Source organism: Macrobrachium rosenbergii, chromosome 23 (genome assembly GCF_040412425.1).
Source record: "Macrobrachium rosenbergii isolate ZJJX-2024 chromosome 23, ASM4041242v1, whole genome shotgun sequence".
Lineage (NCBI taxonomy): Eukaryota > Metazoa > Arthropoda > Malacostraca > Decapoda > Palaemonidae > Macrobrachium > Macrobrachium rosenbergii.
In genome coordinates, this window is record NC_089763.1 from 11,372,119 (window position 1) to 11,395,364 (window position 23,246).

A 23,246-nucleotide genomic window follows, 5' to 3' on the forward strand; every position below is an offset into this window, starting at 1 on the left:
GACGACTGGGCCTGGTCCCTCGGGAAGATGATGGTCTCCTTGGGGACCTTATCGGACCAAATCCATGCCTCCTCAGTGAGTCTGGCATAACCTGGGTAAGGAGATTCCAGACCAGGAGGGAAGAATTCGAGTTCCTCCAACCTACGGGTGCCTAGGCCCTCGATGGTAAGGGTACCCTCATGCTGGGGAGCATAAAGGGTCAGGCGCCAAGGGTTCCCTTTATCAAAGGGAGGAAGGCTGGAGGTGTCCGGAACGGAAAAAGATCTGGTGGCCGCTCCGCCACGCATGAATCCAGAGATTAAGTTCCCTTGGGACTTAACCTGCTGCGATAGGGAAAGCACGGAAGCATTAGATGATGACAGCTGATTCGAGAGTTGCGACAGCTTGTCGTCAACTCTCTTGTCGAGCTTCTGCATAAGAATCTCGGCAAATGCTTCTGCATCAAAGGAAGGAGGGGGGGGGAACCTCCTTACTTTGCTTGGTTCGTGCTCCCTTCCCAGAGGTAGAGGCCTTGCTCAGAGACGGCACGGGGCTAGGGAGCCCGTGGCGCCTTCGAGGGAACCCCGGAGCGGACTTTCTGGGTCTTCAAGGTCTTTTTCTTAATAGACTTAACCTTAGGGACGGTAGACCTTGCACCGTCCATAAGGCAAGAGGATTTCACGAATCCCCTGAAAGAAGAAGCAGAAGAAGAAAGAGAGCTAAACAGATATTCACCTGCCTCACTTGCCCCCTTACCTGCTTGGAGATCCAGGTCCACGTTCATGGGCTCCAGGTTCAAATTAAGGGCCGCAACATCTTCAGTGACCTCTCCGCATGCGGTCCACGTTCATGGGCTCCAGGTTCAAATTAAGGGCCGCAACATCTTCAGTGACCTCTCCGCATGTGGCCACGTCTTCCTGGGAGGGCTGAGTCATCTCCCGGATCCCAGCGATCAAAGGGGCGGCTACCTCATCAGCAACTGATGCTGAGATCCAGGCGCCGGGAAGAGAACGCTGCAAATGTCCTGAAAGGACGTGGGGTTTCCTGCCCCGATGTTCCTCCCGGCCGCTGACCCAGGTCTTGAGGGTCAGAAGCGAATAGTCACGAGAGCTGCGGTCAATCTGAAAGAAGGAGAATGTCAGGTGACCAAATCTCCTAAAAAAAAAGGAATATCTTCCAATTATCCATAAGAGACGAAACTCAAAGAAAAGCATGAATCGGAATGGAAATAACTAACTTACCGACTCATCCAGAACCTGCTCATAGAGAGCGTAGCACACCTCACAGCCATCAGGGTGCGAGACGACCAGGTCCCCTACGTGAACGGCGCACCCGGAGTGGGACCTGCAAACTTCATGGCCGCTTGCTTGCTGCAGGACTGCCGTGCATCCCTGCTCCTGACAACACACCATCTGTAGGTGGACGGGTACATGAGTATGCTGATAAGGCCGCCGGAGTAGGGTGCCGGAGCAGTGTCTTAGGATAATAGATAATTAGACCAGATAGACCCCACCGGAGCATACCGGAAGGATAAGAGGTCTACTAGATCATGCAAGATCAAAAACAATATAAAGGGACCGCCGGAGTTAATCCTGAGCAACAGGAAGGTCCCGATAAAGACGTGTAAAAATCAAAATATATATGCTAGTGAAAGGTCAACCATAAGTAAGAGTTGGGTGTTTCCGCTTGGAGCTGGGGGAGTCCTGTTACCCTAATACAGTGACAGCGGAGGAGGTGTGGTGAGCACCGACCGACCATACACCATACTCACCGGAGTGGTAAGCAATGAGAACGCCCGACTACCTAGCGGAAAATGCAAAATTAGCTAGTCGGCGAAGGGTAGATACTAGGGAACGGGTAATGAAGTTCTAAATGAATAGAACGAAGGGTAAACGTCAATGGCGTGTGAAAATAAGACAGAAGACAGTCAGGTGGGAAACTCTAACTGGCTACATGTACAAAATTTTTCCCGAGGTGATGGTCTGGGAGAACGACACCCTGGCTGGGGAAAAAACAACGCACTGACGCTAGAGGGAGGGGGAGAGGGGGGGCAGGCCAGGAGAGGGGGACCAGTAGCGGCGACCAGGGGGTGAGTGAGCACTCCCTGGGCGCCATGAGGCCCACCTTTCTCTCTCTCGACCGGTCGAACATGTACGAGCGATTAATGAGAGAGGAGAGAATGGGGGACCCTCAAAGGCCAAATGAGCAAAGAAAGGTAAAAGGAATGGTGAACAGGAGTGTGGGGGCACCCCCAGTCACCAAACAAGTCCTCGACAGGGTGCCGACCGGTTAAGGTCGGAAACCCAGTACCGAGAGGACAAAACCAATCAATGCAGAGGAAGGGGATGTAGGCTATAGCATAAGGATCAGGGTAAAAAGCTCTCAAGCCTTGGTAAGTTAACAAAGTACATGAAAGCGAACCAAGGGGGAAGAGAGCAGGGGGGGGTGGAAAGGAGGTAGGAGAGGGGGATATACATGAAGTTGGAAAGCTAACCCGAAGGTGCGGTTCGGACAAGGGTAGGCTACGCAAGATACCCTCGCTATTCCAGCTTAACCTTACTAGGACTCAATAGCCCAAACGGAAAGGCCGAAACAGGGAGAGGGAGATAACGCAGGCCAAACACCTCTACCCAAAACACAAACCGAAGGGAAGCACCAACCATGAGGCCCTCCTACACACCTAAACTTCCCTTCCGAGGAAGGGAACAGAACGCCATAGCCTAACTCCTAGGCTAACCTAACACAGCCGGCTGGCTGAAGAAGGTAGCCCAGGGGGGAGAAGGTATCTACAAGACTAGCCTAAAAAGTTAACCTAACCTAGGCATAAATAAAATAATTCAAATAATTCAAATAATCATAAAGACACATGTAGAAGGGAGGACCAAACCCAACGCGATAAGAGCACGGAGGGAAAATGGCCGACCTTCAAAATTAAAAACAAGAACATAATCTGTAAATATCAAAAGCATCCGTGCGCTAGGCCTAAAATAAACCTAATAAGCATACTGTACCATCTCAAATAATATACCCAAAGGCTGGATGAAGTGAGGGTCCAAAATACAACACATATAAGACTTGATAAAGAGCGGATAGGCCCGAGGGGGAAACTCGTAGCCTAAACGACAAGGACCCGTACTTCCCTAGTGAAGGGTAACACAAAAATAAATAATAATGCCAAAATGAATATTGGATAAGCATAAGGCACAAAACATAAGAAAATGAAGGGGAACGAAGCCCCGACAAAAATTCCCGCACCGAGACTGAAGGTCACATGAGGCCGGGAGTAAGGTGGACGAGGCGGGCATTATAAATCCCCCTAATTATTAAATTAGAGGGAAATAAGGAGCCTCAACCGCCTAAAATAAAATAAAGAGATGGTACTCAACTTAGGTGAAGATGAATCCTGAGACAAAGCCATGATCTCGGAAAAAAGGGCACAAAAATAGCACACAAGCAAAAAGCTACCGAAAGCAAAGCGTGCTAAAAATGGAATGTAGGTGGCGCTGGTTTGTTTACAGTCCACGAGCGGTGCGGGGGTTTGTATCGGCACCTCACTCGGTGGGACTTTTGACATTGGGAATGTTTACAGGGAGGAGGCGGCGGAGGCCTGTGATTGTGACAATCTCACCCTTTCTCATACACGACTCCATTTCATGGAGCTCGCACTGGGGGTAGTAACTCCAGCTTGGCATTTAGCTTTTCTCTGGTATATTTAGCAATAGATTTACCTAGAAATAAGTGCTGAATGGTTATTTCACCAGCTGACACAGGTTGGATAACCCAGAAATACACAAATCCTTTACGTTTTTATCTATATATTCTGCTACTGTATTCTTGTTTATAATTTTACTGTACTTTCTCATTTTTTATTCTTTCAAAGCCAAAGATAAGTGCGTAGGGTACGTACATATGCACACACTTTTCCCATCCCATCGGTGAACTTGGTACAGCCTGTTTGCTTTTGTCTTGCCTACATATGAAATTTGTATTTTGATTATTTTTATGCTGATTAGAGATGAAACATCAACAGTGATAAAATATTCTCATGTTTTCTGTTATAATATGTGTAATAATCATATTTAGAAGTAACTAAACTTGTAATGAAATATGGTACAGTAAATCTGGCAAAGCAAAAAATATGACAATACGTACCTACATATTCACGCACTCATTCGATGGCGTCATGAGCTTCCTGGAATTTGTATAGTTTCATGCTTTTATATTTATGGTACAGTAATTGATATTTCATCAAAGGATATGTACAGTACTGATATATAGTAGAGAGAGAGAGAACTGAGGGATGTGTTTACATTTAAGCTATATAGTATAGTACATACACACATAAGATCTTACACTATTTTGTTTATATTTTATGCTACAGTAGTCTCCTTTATATTTTTTCTGAATTTTCTCATTTTTGCTTATTTGTTTTAACAGACTAAAAGATAAATGCAATCAGGTTGAAGGGTACACAGAAATGCACATACTCAGTCCATGCCATTGGAGAACTTTGTACAACCTGTTTGGTTTCTTTTTGCCTACATATGAAATTTGCATTTTAAATATTTTTTCAGTGATTGGAGATGAAATATCAGCAGTGATAAAATATCCTCGTGTACTGTTATGACATGTGGGATAATCATACTTAAGAGTCAGCTAAACTTGTAATAAAAATGGTGCAGTAAATCAAGCAAAGGAAAATGAAAAGGAAATGTACGAATGTGTGCACACACTCATTTGGTTGCGTGAACTCCTTGGCATTTTAGTTTAGTGTTTTTATTTTTTTTATAAGTAACTTACCAAGTAATTACAGAGCTATTAGTTTCTACTAACGGGCAGCTTAAGATTTTGAAATTCATGGGTCACACTAGTTTGGTTTGGGTTATGGTGACATGCCCCACCCACTTTTGGGAGAAGATGAGGAACAACCTAGCAAAGAGCTTCAATTTGTTTCTGCTGGTTGATGGTTGAAGTCCAGTAGTTGGCAGCAGCTTGAATTTTGGAATTCTTACTTTGCTGGTTGTTTTCTCTCATCAGCAATTGGTGAAGTATTCTTTTGGTAGCCTTGCGGCCAATTTAGTTAGTGATAGGCGGGATCTGATCACTGGTTTATGACTTTTTGCCTGTTTTTTGGACTTGTCTTTTGGAATTTTTCATAATGTCTGACACTAGTGTTTCTAGTATTAGGTACTGTAGCAAAGGCTGCAATACAAGACTAGCTAAGGAATTGTATGAGTATGGCTGACACACGATTTGCATTCATTGTAGAGGACAAACATGTTCTGTTGACTTGAGGTATACAGAATGTATGATTGGGACATGAAGAAATGGAAGACCTTAGACTCTTATTTAAAGAAACTTGATAGGGACAAGAAAAGGAAAGCGACCGCTAGGGAAATTAGTAAAGCACTACCTAGCCAGGATTCGTCTGTTAAGTTTAATACGAATGCTCATGTAATTTCTTTGCATCCCATTCCAACTCCTCTACCTGTTCAAACCTCTCCTTTACCCAGCTCTCACAATTCCAATCCCAACCCCGTGTCCAGGCTGGAGTAAAAAATTTTGAGTTAATTGTTGAATGGGTCGCCAAGTTAGCGTTCCCAGTTAAAGTGCTCATAGATAAAAGTAAATCAGAGCACCCCAGAGTGCCCAGTGCTAGTGCAGTGGTATTGGAGGAGGCAGCTGTTCGGTCCGCTGATTCTCCTAGGCCATGGTCCCTGGCATACTCCCCAGCACCCGGGAGGAGTCAAATTGGTAGCCTAAGGGAGGTCGGTGGGAGTCTGCCCATGAGCAGTTGCCCCCTCTGTTCAGTCTGTTGACATTTCCCAGACTGCAACCAAAGGCCATTGGAAAAGCCTTTAAAGTGGACATTCATTGTATGCCCTCAGGTTCTGAGGAGCTTAGTCCCAGGCGTCAATGGCGCTTTTCAGACAAGTCACGCCTGCTGAAAAGGCGTGCAGTGGACTTCACGAACTCTTCTCCTGTGCCTTGCAAGAAGAGCAAGAATCCTGTGTGTCCCTCTTGTAGTCACTGGGATAGCCCGGAACAGTTTTCTTCATTCTCAGATGAGGATCGTCATTCATGTGGCTCTTAAATGCTCTTCCTTGTCCAAGAGAACTTCTACAGCAGTATCGGGTCTGCCTTGAGGAGTTGAGTGCCTAGTAGTTTCAGTGCTCCAATTAGCGCCCGAGCTTCCAGCAGTTCCCGTTCATGTGATAGCGTCTGAGCTTCCCGTTGCGGACAACCGCCCATTGGCGCCCGAACTCCATAGTGTTTCGTCTTTGGAGCCTGTTCCTCCAGTGATTCCAGAGCGCCCGTCGGTGCCCACGCTTCTTTCTTCACATATTGGTGTTTCTTCAGCTGCTCCTGCCAGTATACCTCGTCCTGCAGTTGATCTGATCCAGAGTAAGCTTGACAGCATTTTAAGTTTACTAAAGAAGGCTCCTCCGGCTTCCCAGACTCCAGCGGATTTATTGTTGTCCCCTGTCCCTTCTGAAGAAGAGGTTGTAGCAGAACAGGATGTTCCTTCGATGGGTTATTCTTCACTGCTGATATTCCTTTTAGCCATTTTTCTGAGCTTCATTTCACCAGCAACACCCTCCTCTCGTGCATCAGCCTTTTTTATGAGGCTCAGTTGGCTGGTTCTTCCAAGTTACCTAAGCTGGTTCTCTCTTCAGCAAAGAAGGCACTGAGGGAAGTAGAGGGGTGGCTTGCGGAAAAGAGGTTTTCCTACGTCAAAACCTGTTTTTTCACTGAGAAATATTCACTAATTACTGTATTTTCATGTCATTTTCCTGACTAAATGCACTTTTTGTGATAAAACTATTAAAATACTTAGGTATCCAGGTAGTGCTCGAGTTACGATAATTCACCTTTCGATAATTCGATGGGGTAAGCCAGTAATATCGATACGCCAATATTTGTAAAATATTTTTAATTTCTGCGCGGGTGAAAGGCAGTAGCATACAATCAGGCAGCGAAAGAGACCAAATTACAATAGACCAACTTCTTTTCCTCCATCTCTTTATCCCATCTTCTAGTTAAAAAGGTAAAAGAGAATGATAAGAGTATTGTTAGTAACGTTATACTGTATTCTTGCATGAATGTGTACAGCCATAAACAACCGAACGAGAAACTGTTGTTTTGCTTATCACTGAATCGGATGGCAACAGCCGTTTGGCTTGTATTTCAACTATCGTAAAGTAATAAACAATTACTGTAGTTATAGTACAAACGAAGTTAAGTAGAATAGGACTGATATATTTTTACATTATACCCTTATTCAGTATGGATAAAAGATCGGCAAGGAAATATACTGCTAAATTTAAGCTGCAAGCTGTAGCTGAAGCTGAGAAAACAGTGTTAAGCTGCTAATGACTATAAATTATCGTGCATCGGCAACATGGATGAAACTCGACCGTAATTAAAATTGGAGAGAGAGTATTTTAATCAAAACTACGGGAGAGGAAGTATTTTAATCAAAACTACGGGAGAGGAAGTATTTTAATCAAAACTACTGGGTTCAAAAGAACTCATATTACTGCTGTTTTTACGCTGATAAACGATAAATATGTAAAGCTCGTATTATGATGAAATGAAGTGAAAATAGCAAACGGAATCTTGATTTTTTTTTTTTTTACACAAAATGGACATGCCCCCAAATGGCCAACATCATCTGGTAATTAAAAAATAGCTAAATTAATTTCACAACGAGACGTATTTAAGTTATATTTCGACTTAAAAACACTTTGCATAACAAAAAGTAACCTTGCCCCATATAAATAAAGTAACTGGAAGCAAGAAAAGCACTCTGAACTGAGTTAAACAAGGCAAAATAAACTTACCGCTCAATCAATTTCCAAACCAAAACATTGATCGCTATGATCGCAAGTTATAATACAAAACAATATATAGAATATTATTGGATACAGTGAATTAAAGCATGACATTTCAAAAGATCTATGGAAAAGATGCATATTTGTTATGTTAATGTTTGTATAATACAATACTGTATTATGTGAATATAGTGTACAGTATAATGTAGCCTTCACTACCGTAAATGCATATTATATACCATAGTGTAGGCTAAGCTAATCCTTGTTTGTTATTCAATTTCTCTTTGTATTAAATTATCATAAGTCACTCTGCATGAACCTCCAGAATTAGCGGATATTAATAGTTACTGTATTAAATTATCATAAGTCACTCTGCATGAACCTCCAGAATTAGCTGATATTAATAGTTACTATACTGTGTATGTATAGCGTATACTTTATAGTGTAGGGTAGGCTACCATATTTTTATACAGTATAATGTAAAAATATTTGTGGTCTCACGATTCGCGGACTCATCTATTAGCGGATTTCTGTATGGAACATATATATGCATTTTCGCTGAAAATCCACCCATTCATGATATTTTTCACAGGAATATTCACTAATTACTCTATTTTTATTTTCATGAAAATTATTTATTTTCATGTCATTTTCATGACTAAATGCACTTTTTTGTGATAAAACTATTAAAATATCTTGTAGTGCTCGAGTTATGATATTTTACCTTATGATAATTCGATTTTGCAGTGGGGTAACAGATTAACCCCAATACGACAATATTTATCAAATATTTTTAAATTTCGTGCAGGTGCAGGTAGCAAGAGAGACCAAATTACAATAGACCAACTTCTTTTCCTCCAACTCTTTATCCCATCTTCTAGTTAAAAAAGTAACAGAATGATAAAAGTATTGTTAGTAACGTTATACTCTTGCGTAAATACTTACAGCCATAAACAACCGACCGAGAAACTGTTTTTTTTTTTTTTTGTTTATCACCAAATCAGATAAGAACAGCCCTTTTGCTTGTATTTCAGCCATCGTACAGTAATACACAATTACCGTAGGTTATAGTACAAATAACGTTAAGTAGAATAGGATTGATATATTTTAACATTATACCCTTATTTGATATGGATAAAAGATCGGCAAGAAAATATACTGCTAAATTTAAGCTGCAAGTTGTAGCTGAAGGTGAGAAAACAATGCTCAAGCTGCTAATGACTATAAATTGTTGTGCATCGGCAACATGGATGAAACTCGACCGTAATTAAAATTGTAGAGAAAGTATTTTAATCAAAACTACTGGGCATGAAAGAACACATTACTGGTATTTTTATGCCAATAAACAGTAAATATGTAAAGCTCATATTATGATGAAATCGAGTGAAAATAGCGAACGGAATCTTGATTTTTGTTTACAAAAAACAAATGCCCCCAAACAGCCAACGTTATCTCTTAACGAAAAAAAATAGCTAAATTAATTTTACAACGAGATGTATTTAAGTTATATTTCGACTTTAAAACACTTTGTACAGTATTAAGTACCATGTATACAAATATGGTAGCCTAGCCTAGCCTACACTATAAAGTATACTCTATACATACATGGTACAGTAATTATTAATATCAGCTAATTCTGGTGGTTGATGCAGAGTGACTTATAAAAATTCAGTACAAAGTGAAATTGAATAACAAACAAGAATTAGCTTAGCCTACACTATGGTATCTTGTACTGTATAGATATAAGGTAGCCTAGCCTACACTATACTGTACTCTACATTCACTATATTGTGTTATACAAGCATCAACATAACGAATATGCATCTTTTCCATGGATCTTTTAAAATGTTATGCCTTAATTCACTGTATCCAATAATATTGTATATATTCTTATATTGCTTTTGTATTATAAATTGTGATCACAGTGATCAATGTTTTGGTTTGGAAATTGATTACGCGGTAAGTTTATTTCACTGTAGTTAACTCAGTTCAGAGTGCTTTTCTTGCTTCTAGTTAGCATAAATGAATCTCTAGATACTTTATTTATATGGGCAAGGTTATTTTTCGTTATACAAAGTGTTTTTAATTCGAAATATAACTTAAATACGTCTTGTTGTGAAATTAATTTAGCTATTTTTTCGTTAATAGATGACGTTGGCCATTTGTGGGCTTGCTCATTTTGTGTAAAAAAAAAAGTCAAGATTCTGTTTGCTATTTTCACTTGATTTCATCATAATACGAGCTTTACATATTTATTGTTTATTGGCATAAAAATAGCAGTAATATGTGCTATTTCATGCCCAGTAGTTTTGATTAAGATACTTCCTCTCCAATTTTAATTACGGTCGAGTTTCATCCATTTTGCCAATGCACGATAATTTATAGTCATTAGCAACTTGAACATTGTTTTCTCATCTTCAAATACAACTTGCAGCTTAAATTTAGCAGTATATTTCCTTGCTGATCTTTTATCCATACCGAATAATGGTATAATGTAAAAATATATCAGTCCTATTCTACGTAACTTCATTTGTACTATAACTACGGTAATGGTTTACTACTGTACAATGGTTGAAATACAAGAAAACAGCTGTTGTTATCCAGTTCAGTGATAAAAAAACAACAGTTTCTCATTCAGTTGTTTATGGCTGTATGCATTTATACAAGAATATAACATTACTTACAATACTTTTATCATTCTCTTTTACTTTTTTAACTAGAAGATGGGATAAAGAGATGGAGGAAAAAAAGTTTGTCTATTGTAATTTGGTCTCTCGCTGCCTAATTGTGCACTACTGCCTGCACCCGCGCAAGATTTAAAAATATTTCATAAATATTGTCATATGTGTATTAATTCTTAAATTGTCGCAAAATCGAATTATCGTAACTTGAGCACTACCTGGGTACCTGAGTATTTTAATAGTTCTATCACAGAAAGTGCATTTAGTCGTGAAAATATGAAAATAGAGTGATTAGTGACTATTTCTCAGTGAAAAATACCCCGAATGGGCGAATTTTCTGCAAATATTGCGTATGTGTGTTCCATAGAGAAATCTGCCAATAGATGAGTCCGCGAATCATGAGACTGCAAATACAGGGGGTTTACTGTATACGTGTAATAGTGCTGAAGTATTGGTGGTCAGTTGTTTTGTTGGTTCTGTTGTTAGCCAAGTGTTTGGGTGTTGGTGAAATACTGTCATGAGAAGCAGTCTTGTTACAACTTTGATGCACTGTAGCTGCATCTAGGAAGGACTCAGAAAATTCAGCTATAGTGGTCGGTGCCTTCAAATCCATTTAAGCATTCCTTTCCATCTTAAAGTTCACTTAGGGAGATTTCCTTTAGGAGATATGCATATCTAAATGTAAGGAGTATGCTTTGGATGAGGCTTATGAAGTAGAGATTGTGCTCAAGCCAGTCCCAATCTCAATTCAGGCTAAAAATATTGAATGCATCATTTGAACTAACTGTAAGTTTATACCTTTTATGTCTTGGGTAATATACGCAACACAATATGGTTTCGATTGTGAGTTAGAATAATATAGTCGAAGTAACTTGGGTGTCGCAGCATAAAACTTATGCTACGATTAGGTTAGTCCATTTCAAACCGTTTAGGCTACATGATCACATTACAAATTGAAGTGCTATACTTATTCTGAATGAGTTGGAATACTATGGATATTTTATACCTGTGTTTTGATATTTGTAATATGGTTTAGTATAAATAATGTAAAGGTGGGAGATTAAACTTTAAGTCTAGGATTGATGCCTTTCCTGTTTTATATTTATAAAACATTGCCTTTTAGCATTGATAAATATAAAACACTCGAAAGTCAGATTTTTAGTAATTTGTCAGTGAAAATATTGAATCAGTGAAGTTATTCGTGTCAGGTGTTCAATTATTAGACAATATTTTAAGATTGTTAGTTTTTAGTCTTGTACATCACATCACATAATGTGCAAGGTTTCTATCTGTCTCTCTCTCTCACCTTAAGTTTTATTTACTTCAGAAGAGGGCCAAAACTTCAGAGCTGCTGATACCAGTTTAACTCCAAAGCAATTAAGATTCCACTTGCCCAGAGGCAAGATTGACACAAATGGCATGGCAAATCAGTCATTGACTGAAACTAGCAAAGATGACAGCTTAAGTATTTCAGTAGAAGAGTTAAGCAAGGAGGAAAGTCTTGATGCTGAGAAAGCAAGTGGAGAAACACTGAAAGTTTTGGAAAATAATGGGTTTACAGAATTGGAGAAGTCCCTTTCTAATGATGAGGAATGTATGGATATCCAGGAAGAGGAAGAACAGTCCTTTGTGAGTGTTGATATTGGAGATAAATTTGAAAGATCTGTTGAGGTACAGGAGGAAGAAGCATCTCTGGAAGCATTGGAAGACACTCTTGATCACGTTGTAGAAAAGGATGTTACTGATAGTGAAATACATTCAGATATTCTTGAAAGATCAATTGAGGTCGGAGGGGTACCTGTAGAAGAGACTTCAGTTACAACAAATGTTTTCAGGTAGGTCAAATCTTGATGTCTAATGTAACTTATACTATTACTCTGTATCATCATGTAAAACACTATAGTCACATCTCTTTTGAATTGACTTCCATTTAATACACTTACATTTCTTTATATTCTGTTACTTTAATTGTTGACAAGTTATAGTAGTATCAATTTTAAGAACACTGTTGTTCCATATTTATATGTTGCGTTTTTATAGTTACTTCCGTTTAAACCTACATTTATGTCAGGCATCCATATTCTGGAGTTCCATCACCACGGCAACCACTCAGAGGCTACAGTAATTCCAAACTCATGGGTGATACAACAAGGAGGTTAGACTGGTACTGTTAAGCTATAAAAGTCAATTTAATTTCTCATTTTATTACTACTTGCATGGTTAATCCCCATAATCTTGCTGGGTAATTATGAACTGTAATGGTATTACTTGTGCTGGTACAAGCTTCATAGTCCTTACTTTCACAACTGCTTCAGAGTATTTTGGGACATTTAAAATTGGGTATTAATTTTTTTCATGGCTGTACTTCATGATGCTTTGTGATGTATGAGGTCTCAGCTAAAGTTCTGTGTCAGCATTTTAGTTATGGAAAATTTGCTTTTGTGATGGAATTGATCCTGCTTAACTTTTCCAACCAGTTGTCTGAACAATATGATTTTTAAAAGCTTTTAAGTCAGTTGAAGTGTATTTGCTGAAGCTTAATGTTGGGTTTTTGATGCAAGATCATTGTTTGCTTATGTGCTATAGTAATAACTAAGACCCATAACCCAGAAAGAAGGTAAAGGTGTTCTATTTATCATTTTTTCCCTTGTTTATGGCTTTCAACTTCTTCAGGTAAGAGTACAGTATAGATCATATCTGAAAAGTTTTATGAAACAGTACACTTCAAAATTTTGTGAAAACATACCAGACAGGCTCCACCATTTGAAGGGACAATTACAATTTGTAGTTTAATTTTTGTCTCTGTTATAGTACAACAATTGTAATATTGACCAAGTTCCCTTTTTGGAATAATGACGAGCATTTAATGAATGTTATAGTGATTGATAGTCTCAACCACTTACTGTAATGTTGCAGTTATTGACAGTCACACAGTCCAAGGTTAATTCTGAGCTTATTTCAAGAAAGTTAAATTTATTCCTTATTATCTGTTGTTCAGTCCAACTTATCATGTATGATCATGTTAAAATATTTGCAGTATTTTCAAAGATAAAGAAAAAAGTATTAGAGGGAAAAATGAAAACTGTAAAGGAAAGAAAAAATTAATCATTTTTTCTTTCCTTTACAGTTTTCATTTTTCACTCCAAAGCATTTTTCTTTAGCCTTGAAAGCACTGCAAATATTTTAACATGATCATACATGGTAAGTTGGACTGAACAACATATAAAAAGGAATAAAATTAACTTTCTTGAAATAAGCCCAGAATTAACCTTGGGATGTGTGACTGTCAATAACTGTAACATTAAGTGGTTGAAACTATCAATCACTATACAGTACAATACATTATCAGTAAAACACATTCATAAGAAAGAAATAAAAAAAATCATGCTGGCTTAGAAATAAGATAATTCCAAAAGATGGTCATATTTTTCTTAGAAAATTAGTCTAGTTTGTGGTTAATGATAATAGGTTAAGAACATGATGCATTGTTGTGTACATGTTGACGAAAATTTTTGTGATATAAAACTGGGAAACAGGGATATTTTATGTGTAAATATGGAAAATTAATTTAGCAAGAATAAAAACTCCCTCAGTTATTATGCCTGATATTTAGACTGGGTAAAGGTCTTATACAGTTCTCAGGAATTATGTTAGAGGACATGTTACTTAACTGTAGGCAGAGCCATCCATTTCTTGGTGTTGGACTTGTTAATATTTTTTATAATATGTTTTCCAGGGTATAGTTATGCTGCATAATGGATTTACCCATTGATCCAGTGAGAGTTTGATTTTAAATTGTTACTGAGGTCCAACTATTGGAAAGATAATTTGTTCCAACTCCAGCTAATGTCTTGAGAAATTGGAGGAATTTAGTGAATATCCTTCCACACTGTTCTTGCATGCCTGCACACCAGCATATAATCTGGCCAGGATCAACTGTTGGGCAAATCCTCGAAGAAATCTGAATTTGAGTTTGTTCCTATGCTGTGTTTTTTTTTTTTTATATAATTTCTGTGTATGTGCCTCTTGGAAACACACAGGACCAACTTACCCAAAGTAAATAAATGCCTTAATCTTTCAAACTACCAAGCTGTAACTCTAACTTCTGCTTTCACTAAAGGGTTCAAAATTTTGCTAAATTTTGTACAAAGTATTTTGAAATCTCTTGGTGTATTAATACTTGGATAATGCTGTGTGTGTTGATCATCATCACCTCTAATACTGCATAAAGCAAAGGACCAGTAAAATTTTTTTTTATAATGGGCCAGACAGTTAATTAGTTGTTTAAATCCAGCACTGGAAATGCCAAGTTTGTTTATATCTTGTTCTACTCACTGGTCTTGTAAAACACACAAAAGACATTCTATTCACCATCCAATTTCTGCATGTAATTTAGCTTCTGTTGATGTTTTTGGTCATGTTCACAACTTTTTAATTGGTTAGCAAAGTTGGAAGATGAACCAGCTTCAGATACACAAAACATTGCTGATTATGCTTCTAAGAGAACTGTTGTACTGTCTAGGAATCTTGGGTTCCTCATTATTCCAGTTGTGAATGGTGTATGTTAGCCATATACAAGGTTTTTAGGAAAATGCACTCATATGGAGGTTCTTTATCCTTTGTTTCCTCTTCTAAATTCTCTTGATCCTTTGCTGCAATAGGCTCTGCTCTTGTTCTGTTGTTCATGAAGAGAGTTCTTTCCTGTCTTTAGTGGCCTTATAACATATTTCAATTTACCACTTACCAACTTTGCTCTTTAGCAGTAAGCAGTCCTTGGATTGCACTGTTCAGCAGCACACTTTGTATGCTTCAGATATTTGAAATGCTCTCTGCTTTTATTTTCTCTGACTTTAAACCTTTTACCTGGTAAAGGCTGTTCAGTCACCTCCTTTTGGGGGTAAACCTCATCAAGTTTTTCTTTCACGTTTAGCATAAAAAAAAAGTTGTTAATCCTGATGGGTTGGGAAGTTTAGAAAGTAGGGATATCTATGGTAGAATTAGACTTTGAATGGAAACTTGATTTTGATATGGTATATATTACTGTAGAATGCAATAGATCATAGTTATGTAACATGTAAGAAAACTAATTACAGTAATCCCTCAATTATCTGGATTGCCATTATCCGGAACTCAACATAATTTGACACACCGGGACCAGGGATCAAGGCCCCAAAGATATATGACATATATAGATTTTAAAAAGCATTTTAAGAATCACTCTCTGATGGTTGGCAGTGCTGGGCAGCCTTAAGAAAATCTTCGTAACACTGCCTATATTTGGAGTGACTGAGAGAGGGTTTTGAGGGGGTGGGGGAGGCCTCGAGAAGCTTCCAGTTGTTGGGGGAGGGGCCATTTGGATGGTGGCTTACCACCATTGGAGAGGAGGAGCAGTAAGGCTGCGTAGAGGAAGGCTCAGAGAAGGGGTTTATTTTGGAAGGTGGGTGGAGCTGGGGAACATTTTTTATGATTGGTAGGGGGTGGGGATGCAGTGGTAGATGAGTGAAGAGGCATAGGTAGACCTGACTTGATAGAGCTTGTTTGGTTTTGTATTATGCTTATGATACAGTAATTCACATTAAATTTATTAAAGGGTATATACACTAACACACACACTCCTTCACTTTTTTATTTATATTTTATGGTGCAGCATTCTCGTTTATATTTTTACTGTTATTTTCTCATGATTTATTTTTTCAAACCAAAAGATAAACTCAATAGTGTGTGTGTAGGGTACGTACAGTATACACACTCATTCCATGTCGTTGGTGAACTTGGTACAGTACAGTCTGTTTGACTTTGTCTTGCCTACATATGAAATTTGTATTTTGGATATTTTTACAGTGATTAGAAATTAGATATCAAAATTGATAAAATATTCTCCTGTGGAGAGGGAGAGAGAGAGAGAACAACTGAGGTATGTTTACATTGGTAAACAAACAAATTGGGAAACAGCTGTTTTGCAATTTAAAGGGATTTCACTTTAACATAAAGTATGTTAGTTTACCTTTGTATAACCATTTTACATATGTGTACAAAAGTAAAAATAAATTTTATATAAGTAACTTACCAAGTAATTACATAGCTATTAGTTTCACTTAACCAACCACAGCAGTTCAAAATATTTGAAATTCACCGAAATGCGCTATTGTTTTAGTGTAGGTAACTAGACCCCACCCACTTTTGGGGAAGAATAGGTACAACAGAGCTGAAGAGCTCAATTCGTTTCTGCCGGTCAGCTGAACAAAGTTTGGTTGAGCAGCTCTGATTTGAATTTTGCCGGATGTTTTATCTTTCGCCTTGGTGAAGTATTCATTCTTGTTGACAGCGTGCTATTTATTAGCTTAGCTAGTTCCTTAGATAGATTTGTGACTAATTTTGGCTTATTATGTCAGATTATAGCGTGTCTATTTTTAGGTATTGCGGCAAAGGCTGTACAGTAATAATAGACTTACTTCTGCTAAGTATGACTCGCACACTTTATGTTTCCATTGTAGAGGGCAAATTTCCTCTTTTGAACTTAAATGTGACGAATGCAAAGACTGGGATCAGGGTAAATGGAAAGTTTTGGAAGCACATCTAGATAGACTCCAAAACGACAGGCAGAGAAAGGCGGTTGCTAGAGCCGAGGCTAATGGTTTAGCTAGTCAGGTTTCCACTCCGAAATGACAATTCTTTTCAACCAGTGCCGTCTGCACCTGTGACTTCGTTCTACCTGATCACCAGCCCTCCAACTTTTCCTCAAACTCCGCTACCTGGCTCCTATTCTTCTGAATCTGATGCCATCACCAGCCTAGAATCTAGAATTGACCAAAAGTTTGGTCTGCTTGTAAATACTGTACCCCAGATCGGGTCTTCGGTTAAGGCCCTTATGTAATTAGTGTTGGTGCAAGTGTAGTGCAAGTGGATGAGGTGACTACACATTCCACCGATGCCCGTAGACATAGTCATTGTTAGATTTCCCAAAACCTTGGAGGAAGCAAACCAGAAGTCCAAGGGAGGTCAGTGGGGTTTGCCCATGGGTAGTTGCCCCCTCAACCAAGCCTGTTGGTTGAACCCAGGACTTGGCAGATTGCCATTGGAAAGGCGTCCATACGGATGTTCATACTCTGTCGTCCAATGATTCGGACACCAGTGTGGACAGGGGGCGTAAATGCTTTTCAAAAGTATCAAGGCCATCGAAAAGGCACGCTCCTTCTGCTGAGCGTGCTTCCTTGCTTCCATGTAAGCTTCCTAGGAAACAAGAGCACAGTCCTCTTCCCTCTGCAGTTTTTGGGTTTGTCCCAAGCCGGTTGTGCACAACACTTTGGTGACGGAGAGCCAGTCTTTGATGCGGCATTCCTCATCCAAGTTGTCCGAGTACCCAGCGGCCGAGCACCCAGTGTCCTAACTTACTGTGTCAGTGTTCTGTGTCCAAATGCCCAGCGTCTGAGCACCCAACTTCCAGTCCCAACCGCATTGTTCATGACACTTCAGTGATGGAGAGCCGTTCTTTGACACTGGATTCCTCATCAAAGTGGTCTGAGCGTTTGGTTTCTGAACGTATAACGTCCAAGCATTCTGTGTTGAAGCGTCCAGTTTCTGAGCGCCCAACTTCTGAGCACATGGTGTCCAAGTGCCCAATGTCCGAGTGTATAGTGTCGGATCGCCCAGTGTTCAAGCAATCAGGTTATGAGCACTCAGTGTTCGAGCGATCAGGTTATGAGCACTCAGTGTCCGAGTGATCAGGTTATGAGCACTCAGTGTCTGAGCACCCAACTTCCGAGCTGCACCCAGCGTCCGTACGCCTAGTTTCCAAGTGCTGTGTATCAGCATTTTCACCTGCAGTACTCTCGCCGCCAGTAGCCAAGCATTTGGCGCCAGCTCCTGCTGTCATGGATCCTTTGTTGGAACCTATCTAATGGCAGTTGGATAGCATCCTTGGCCTTTTACAGAAGCAACCTTCTGCTATGCAGGATCAGTCAGGCTTAGCTCCTTCTCCCATTTCATCCAGTGAAGAAACAGACGAAGAAGCCATTGATCAAGAACATCCTACGACAGAGTATGCAGCGCTCTTGAGGTACTTATTCTTCTGTTATCCAACTTTCTTCTTTCCAAGGGCCCCATTGTCACCTGGTTCAGCCTTTATGATGAAAGCCGGTAGAGGCCTCCAGACTACTGAAGATGGTCCTCTCCTCATCCTCTAGGAAGGCTTTAGTGGGCACTGACAGTTGGTTAGTGGAAAATGGAAAGGAGATGGCTTGGCAAGGCAGTTTTTAGTGTACTGTACCTCTCTCCCACCTGTCGCCAAGGAGGTACTCGTCCTATTCAACTGGGGAAGTGCCTTCGCTGGGAGTTTCTGCCTCCTCCCAGGGGGACTTCTCCAGCCGCTGGACTCAACGCGGAGATCGGCTTTTAACTCCGCCAAGATAATGTTCACATCCTCGGAGCTAGACTGTTTCGTGAGAGACTTCTTCAAAGTCTTTGAAGCATTCAGCTTCTTGGACTGGATAGTCAGGGCGTTAACCAAGAAAATAGAAGACTAGTACACTTCAAGAGGACTTCGCTGCAGACTGGTTGGGGGTACTCTCATTCGCAGATAAGGCCATTAGGGATGGCTCCCAGGAGCTGGCTACCTTATTCTCCATGGGAATTCTTAACCTGTAAAGCGTCACCCACTTAATAATACGTTTACTGCGATCTACTCGGTAGCGCCTTCAACTGGATATTACGTCCAAGACTTTAACTGTGCTTTTCAAGCTGTCAGTCCCGTAATAATACGTTTACTCGTATGGAAAATGTTGGAACATCATTTGGTAACACTCTCAGAACATGTAAGCTGTAATTGATGACTTATTTCCTGCCTGGCAACTCTTTTCAGTTGGTCGCTTGATGCCTAGATGACTTTTTTTTTTTTCAGTACGCTTCGGGCGTTTTCAGACAACATGGCTTCGATGTCTTTCGCAATGAATGTCACAAAGAGGAGGCATATGTCTTCAGGTGAGATAAATCATATCCTAGACGAGGTGTCTGATACTGAAGACATTTGATGATGAGAGCTCTAGTTCTGAATCTTCCAGTGATGAGGATATTGAAGAAACAAACTTTTCTTCCGATAGCGGAAGTGAAGATGACTTCTCATTGCCGAGTGACTGGACTCCGAGAGGGAGAGAGAGAGAGAGATCCCTTTACTTTTGTTGCTGATCCCGGCATGAAATTTTCAGTTGAGGATAAAGAGAATCCATTAGAATATTTTGAGAAATACTTTGATGATGAAATCATTGATTACCTCGTGAAAGAAACAAACAGATTTGCAAATCAGTTTCTAGATGAGAATGTAGAACATTTGTCTCCACAATCATGAATACATAGATGGTTTGAAACTTGTGCAAGCGAAATGAAAGTCTTTATAGGTGTACTTATTTTACAGGGAATTGATTCTAAGTGTGATAATTCAATGTATTTCTCAACACGAGAGTGTTTCTTCTCCTTTTTTTCGAAAGGTAATGAGTGGCCGTAGATTTGACGTGTTGCATAAATTCTTACATTTGGTTGACAATAGTACTATAACAGAAGGACCAGTAAGAAAGTTAGCAAAAATAAAGCCATTCACTGATCTTATTTTGAAGAAATTTATGAACAATTACATTCCAAGTAGGAACGTTTCTGTTGATGAGTCTTTGTTAGGCTGGAAGGGAAATTTATCATGGGTTCAGTATATACCAGCTAAACATAAAAGGTTTGGAATAAAGTTTTATGAACTTTGTGAAAGTTCTACTGGTTATATATGGAACTTCTTCACTTATGCAGGTAAGGATACACAATACATGGAAAAATATATGGATCTTCCTGTGTCTAATAGAATTGTTTCCTCTCTTATGGACCCTCTTTTGAACAAGGGCTATTGTTTATATACAGATAATTTTTATACAAGTCCAACATTGGCAGATGCACTTGTGGATGAAGAAACTGACACTGTCAGTACTGTAAGGGTCACTAGACAGGACGTGCCAGCAAAAATAAAAGGAACTAAACTGAAAAAAAGGTGAAAAAGTAGCAGAATTCCAAAAAAAATCTATGGTACTGAAATGGAAAGATAAAAAGGATGTATGTGTTCTGAGTACAATGCATGATGATTCTATGGTGAAGGTGAAATCTAGGAGAGGAAAAGAAATGTATAAACTGAAAGCAGTTGCAGATTATAATGCAAACATGGGCGGAGTTGATTTGTCTGGTAACCTCTTGGTTCATTTTTCGACCGCAAGAAACAGACTGAAGAAATATTACAAGAAAGTATTTCGACATTTGTTAGACATGTCTGTTGTGAATTGCTATGTTACATATAGAGCCCTTGGTGGGAAGGTTGTAAGACGTGAATTTATTTTGAGGATTGGTGAAAGACTGATTATGAAATATGCAGAAGAAAGACCTGTTCCCTTACGCAGGCCCCCACGACTTGCAGCGAAATCTTCACGGCTAATTGGCAGGCACCTTCCTGAGTATTGTCCACCTACAGATAAAAAGAAGATGCCACAAAGGACTTGTGCTCAGTGTTGGAAGAACAACATAAGAAGGGATAGCTCATATTGGTGTAAGGATTGTGAAGTAGGATTGTGTGTAGCCCCTTGCTTTAGAGATTGGCATACAAAAGAATAATAGTGCATGTATGTATAACACTTTTCGTTCAGTATTTTGTAGTCTTATGAAATAAAATAATAGTAGTATTAATAGTTTTTTTATCCCACCGTTTATTAAAATTCCTACTCTTAACTACAGTATGAATTATAAGTATAAAAATCAATATTAACTTTGAAAAACTATCATCAGTGATATGACTGCTAATTGCAAGGAAAAGCATGACGGTACGGTAGCAGCGAGCTCACCTGAAGGGACGCTTAACAGGTTAAGAAAAGGGAACTGTGGTGCCCTTTACCACTAAAGGTGTTACTCTCTCTCAAAGATCGGCTCTCCTGTTTGCACCTTTAGATCGGTCAGCTCTATTCCCTAGAGTACAATAGAACAGGTTACGCCTGACTAACAAAAGAAGTCGACAGAGGACCTTTTGATGCAGTCAACAAGGCATGCCAAGGAACCAACCCATGGCACTTCAGTCTTGTTCAGCATGAGAACTGTCTCCCCGTTGCAACAGCAGCCCTTTCGAGGCAGAAGGGCCAAATTTCAGCCCTGCATGCACTCAAATTTGCGATCAGTGCGGCCAACCAAGAAGTCATCCTCCAAACCGGCATCTTGCAAGTGAGGTTCTAGTCCTCCATGTCCCCATAGGAGCCAGACTTCTCCAATACTGGAACAAATGGGAAGCCAGGAATGCAGAACCCTGGGTAGTAAAAGTCCTACAAGAGGGCTATGCCATCCCATTTAGGGAAAAACCTCCTTTGACATCCTCACCCATCAGCTTAACAGCCTACTCGGAAGTCGCAGAGAGGTTTTTGGTCCTTAAGGAAGAAGTATCATCCCTACTCAGGAAAAGAGCTTTGGAGGTGGTCGAAGACGTAAGCACAGAGGGCTTTTACAACCGTCTGTTCGTCGTCCCCAAGATGTCGGGAGATTGGAGACCTGTCCTGGATGTCATTGCTTTGGACGTTTTTGTGCAGACCACCAAGTTCAAAATGTCAACAAACCATACAGTCCTATCAGCCATTCATGAGGGAGACTGGATGGTAACGATTGACATGGAAGATGAGTACTTCTGTGTCCCAGTACATCCGGGCTCCAGGAAGTATCTGCAGTTCGTATTCCAGGGCAGGGTCCTTCAGTGCTCTCTGTTTTGGCCTCTCTACAGCTCTGCAAGTATTCACCTTGTTCTCGCCCTTGTAGCGAGGTGGCTCCATCTCATGGGGAGCAACATCTGTTTATATCTAGATGACTGGCTACTATACTCCCCATCGAAGACAAGATGCATGGAGGACCTTCAAAAGACTCTTCTACTGACCCAAGAGTTGGGTCTTTTAATCATTGTTCAGAAATCCCAATTTACACCAACATTCGATTTCTGACTTTTTGGGCTTTTCCATCCCACAAAAGGATTCAAGACTGCCTGAAGAAAGTCAGGAACTTCATATATCGCCTGTCATGCTCAGCCAACGAGTAGATGAGTCTGCTGGGCACTCTTGTCCATCGAGAAGTTTGTGCCTTTAGGAAGGTTACACACAAGAGTCTTGCAATTCTCTCTAAAGGCCAGTTGGCAGAGGAAGACTCACAGACTCCTTCATTTTCCGCATCACTCTTGAGAGCAAGGAGGATCTTCAGTGGTGGCTTGCAGAGGAGAGGTTCTTAGTAGGAAAGTCATTGCGCATGCTGAGCCCTGACCTAATGTTGTACTCAGACGTGTCGGATCTGGGTTGGGGGGGCCCTTTTAAATGACATGGAGATTTCCGCAAAGTGGTCGTTAGAAGAAAAGAGATTACTTATAAATGTAAGGGAACTGAAGGCAGTTCACTTGGCCCTTCAGCATTTTGCGATGAAGCCATGTGGCAAGACAGTCACAGTCCACTCAGACAACACGACTGCATTGGCCTACATCAAAAATCAAGAAGGGACTTACTCTTTCCTCCCTTTATGAAGCGGCAAAGGATTTTCATTTCTGGGCAGAGAACAACCACACCAGGATAATAACTCGCTTCACCCAGGGAAAGTTAAACGTTCTTGCAGACGAGTCAAGTCGCTGCAAACAGTTCCTACCAGCAGAATGGACGCTGAATCCACAGTTGTGCACAGACCTGTGGAAACGGAGGGGAAAGCCATCGATAGACCTGTT

At 40.0% G+C, this 23,246-nt stretch overlaps 1 protein-coding gene across 6 annotated transcripts in view; it reads left to right on the forward strand.

Moving 5' to 3' along the window:
• LOC136851273 (protein ELYS-like) overlaps positions 1-23,246 on the forward strand; it is a 245,563-nt gene that overhangs the window by 164,630 nt on the left and 57,687 nt on the right. For 4 of the 6 annotated variants that reach the window (XM_067125251.1, XM_067125252.1, XM_067125255.1 and 1 more), the window contains exons 25-26: positions 11,823-12,330; positions 12,567-12,659. In XM_067125251.1, the coding sequence (XP_066981352.1) occupies positions 11,823-12,330; positions 12,567-12,659 (601 nt within the window). The remainder of the gene's footprint in view (positions 1-11,822; positions 12,331-12,566; positions 12,660-23,246) is intronic. The other 2 variants (XM_067125253.1, XM_067125254.1) reach the window with 2 other exon arrangements.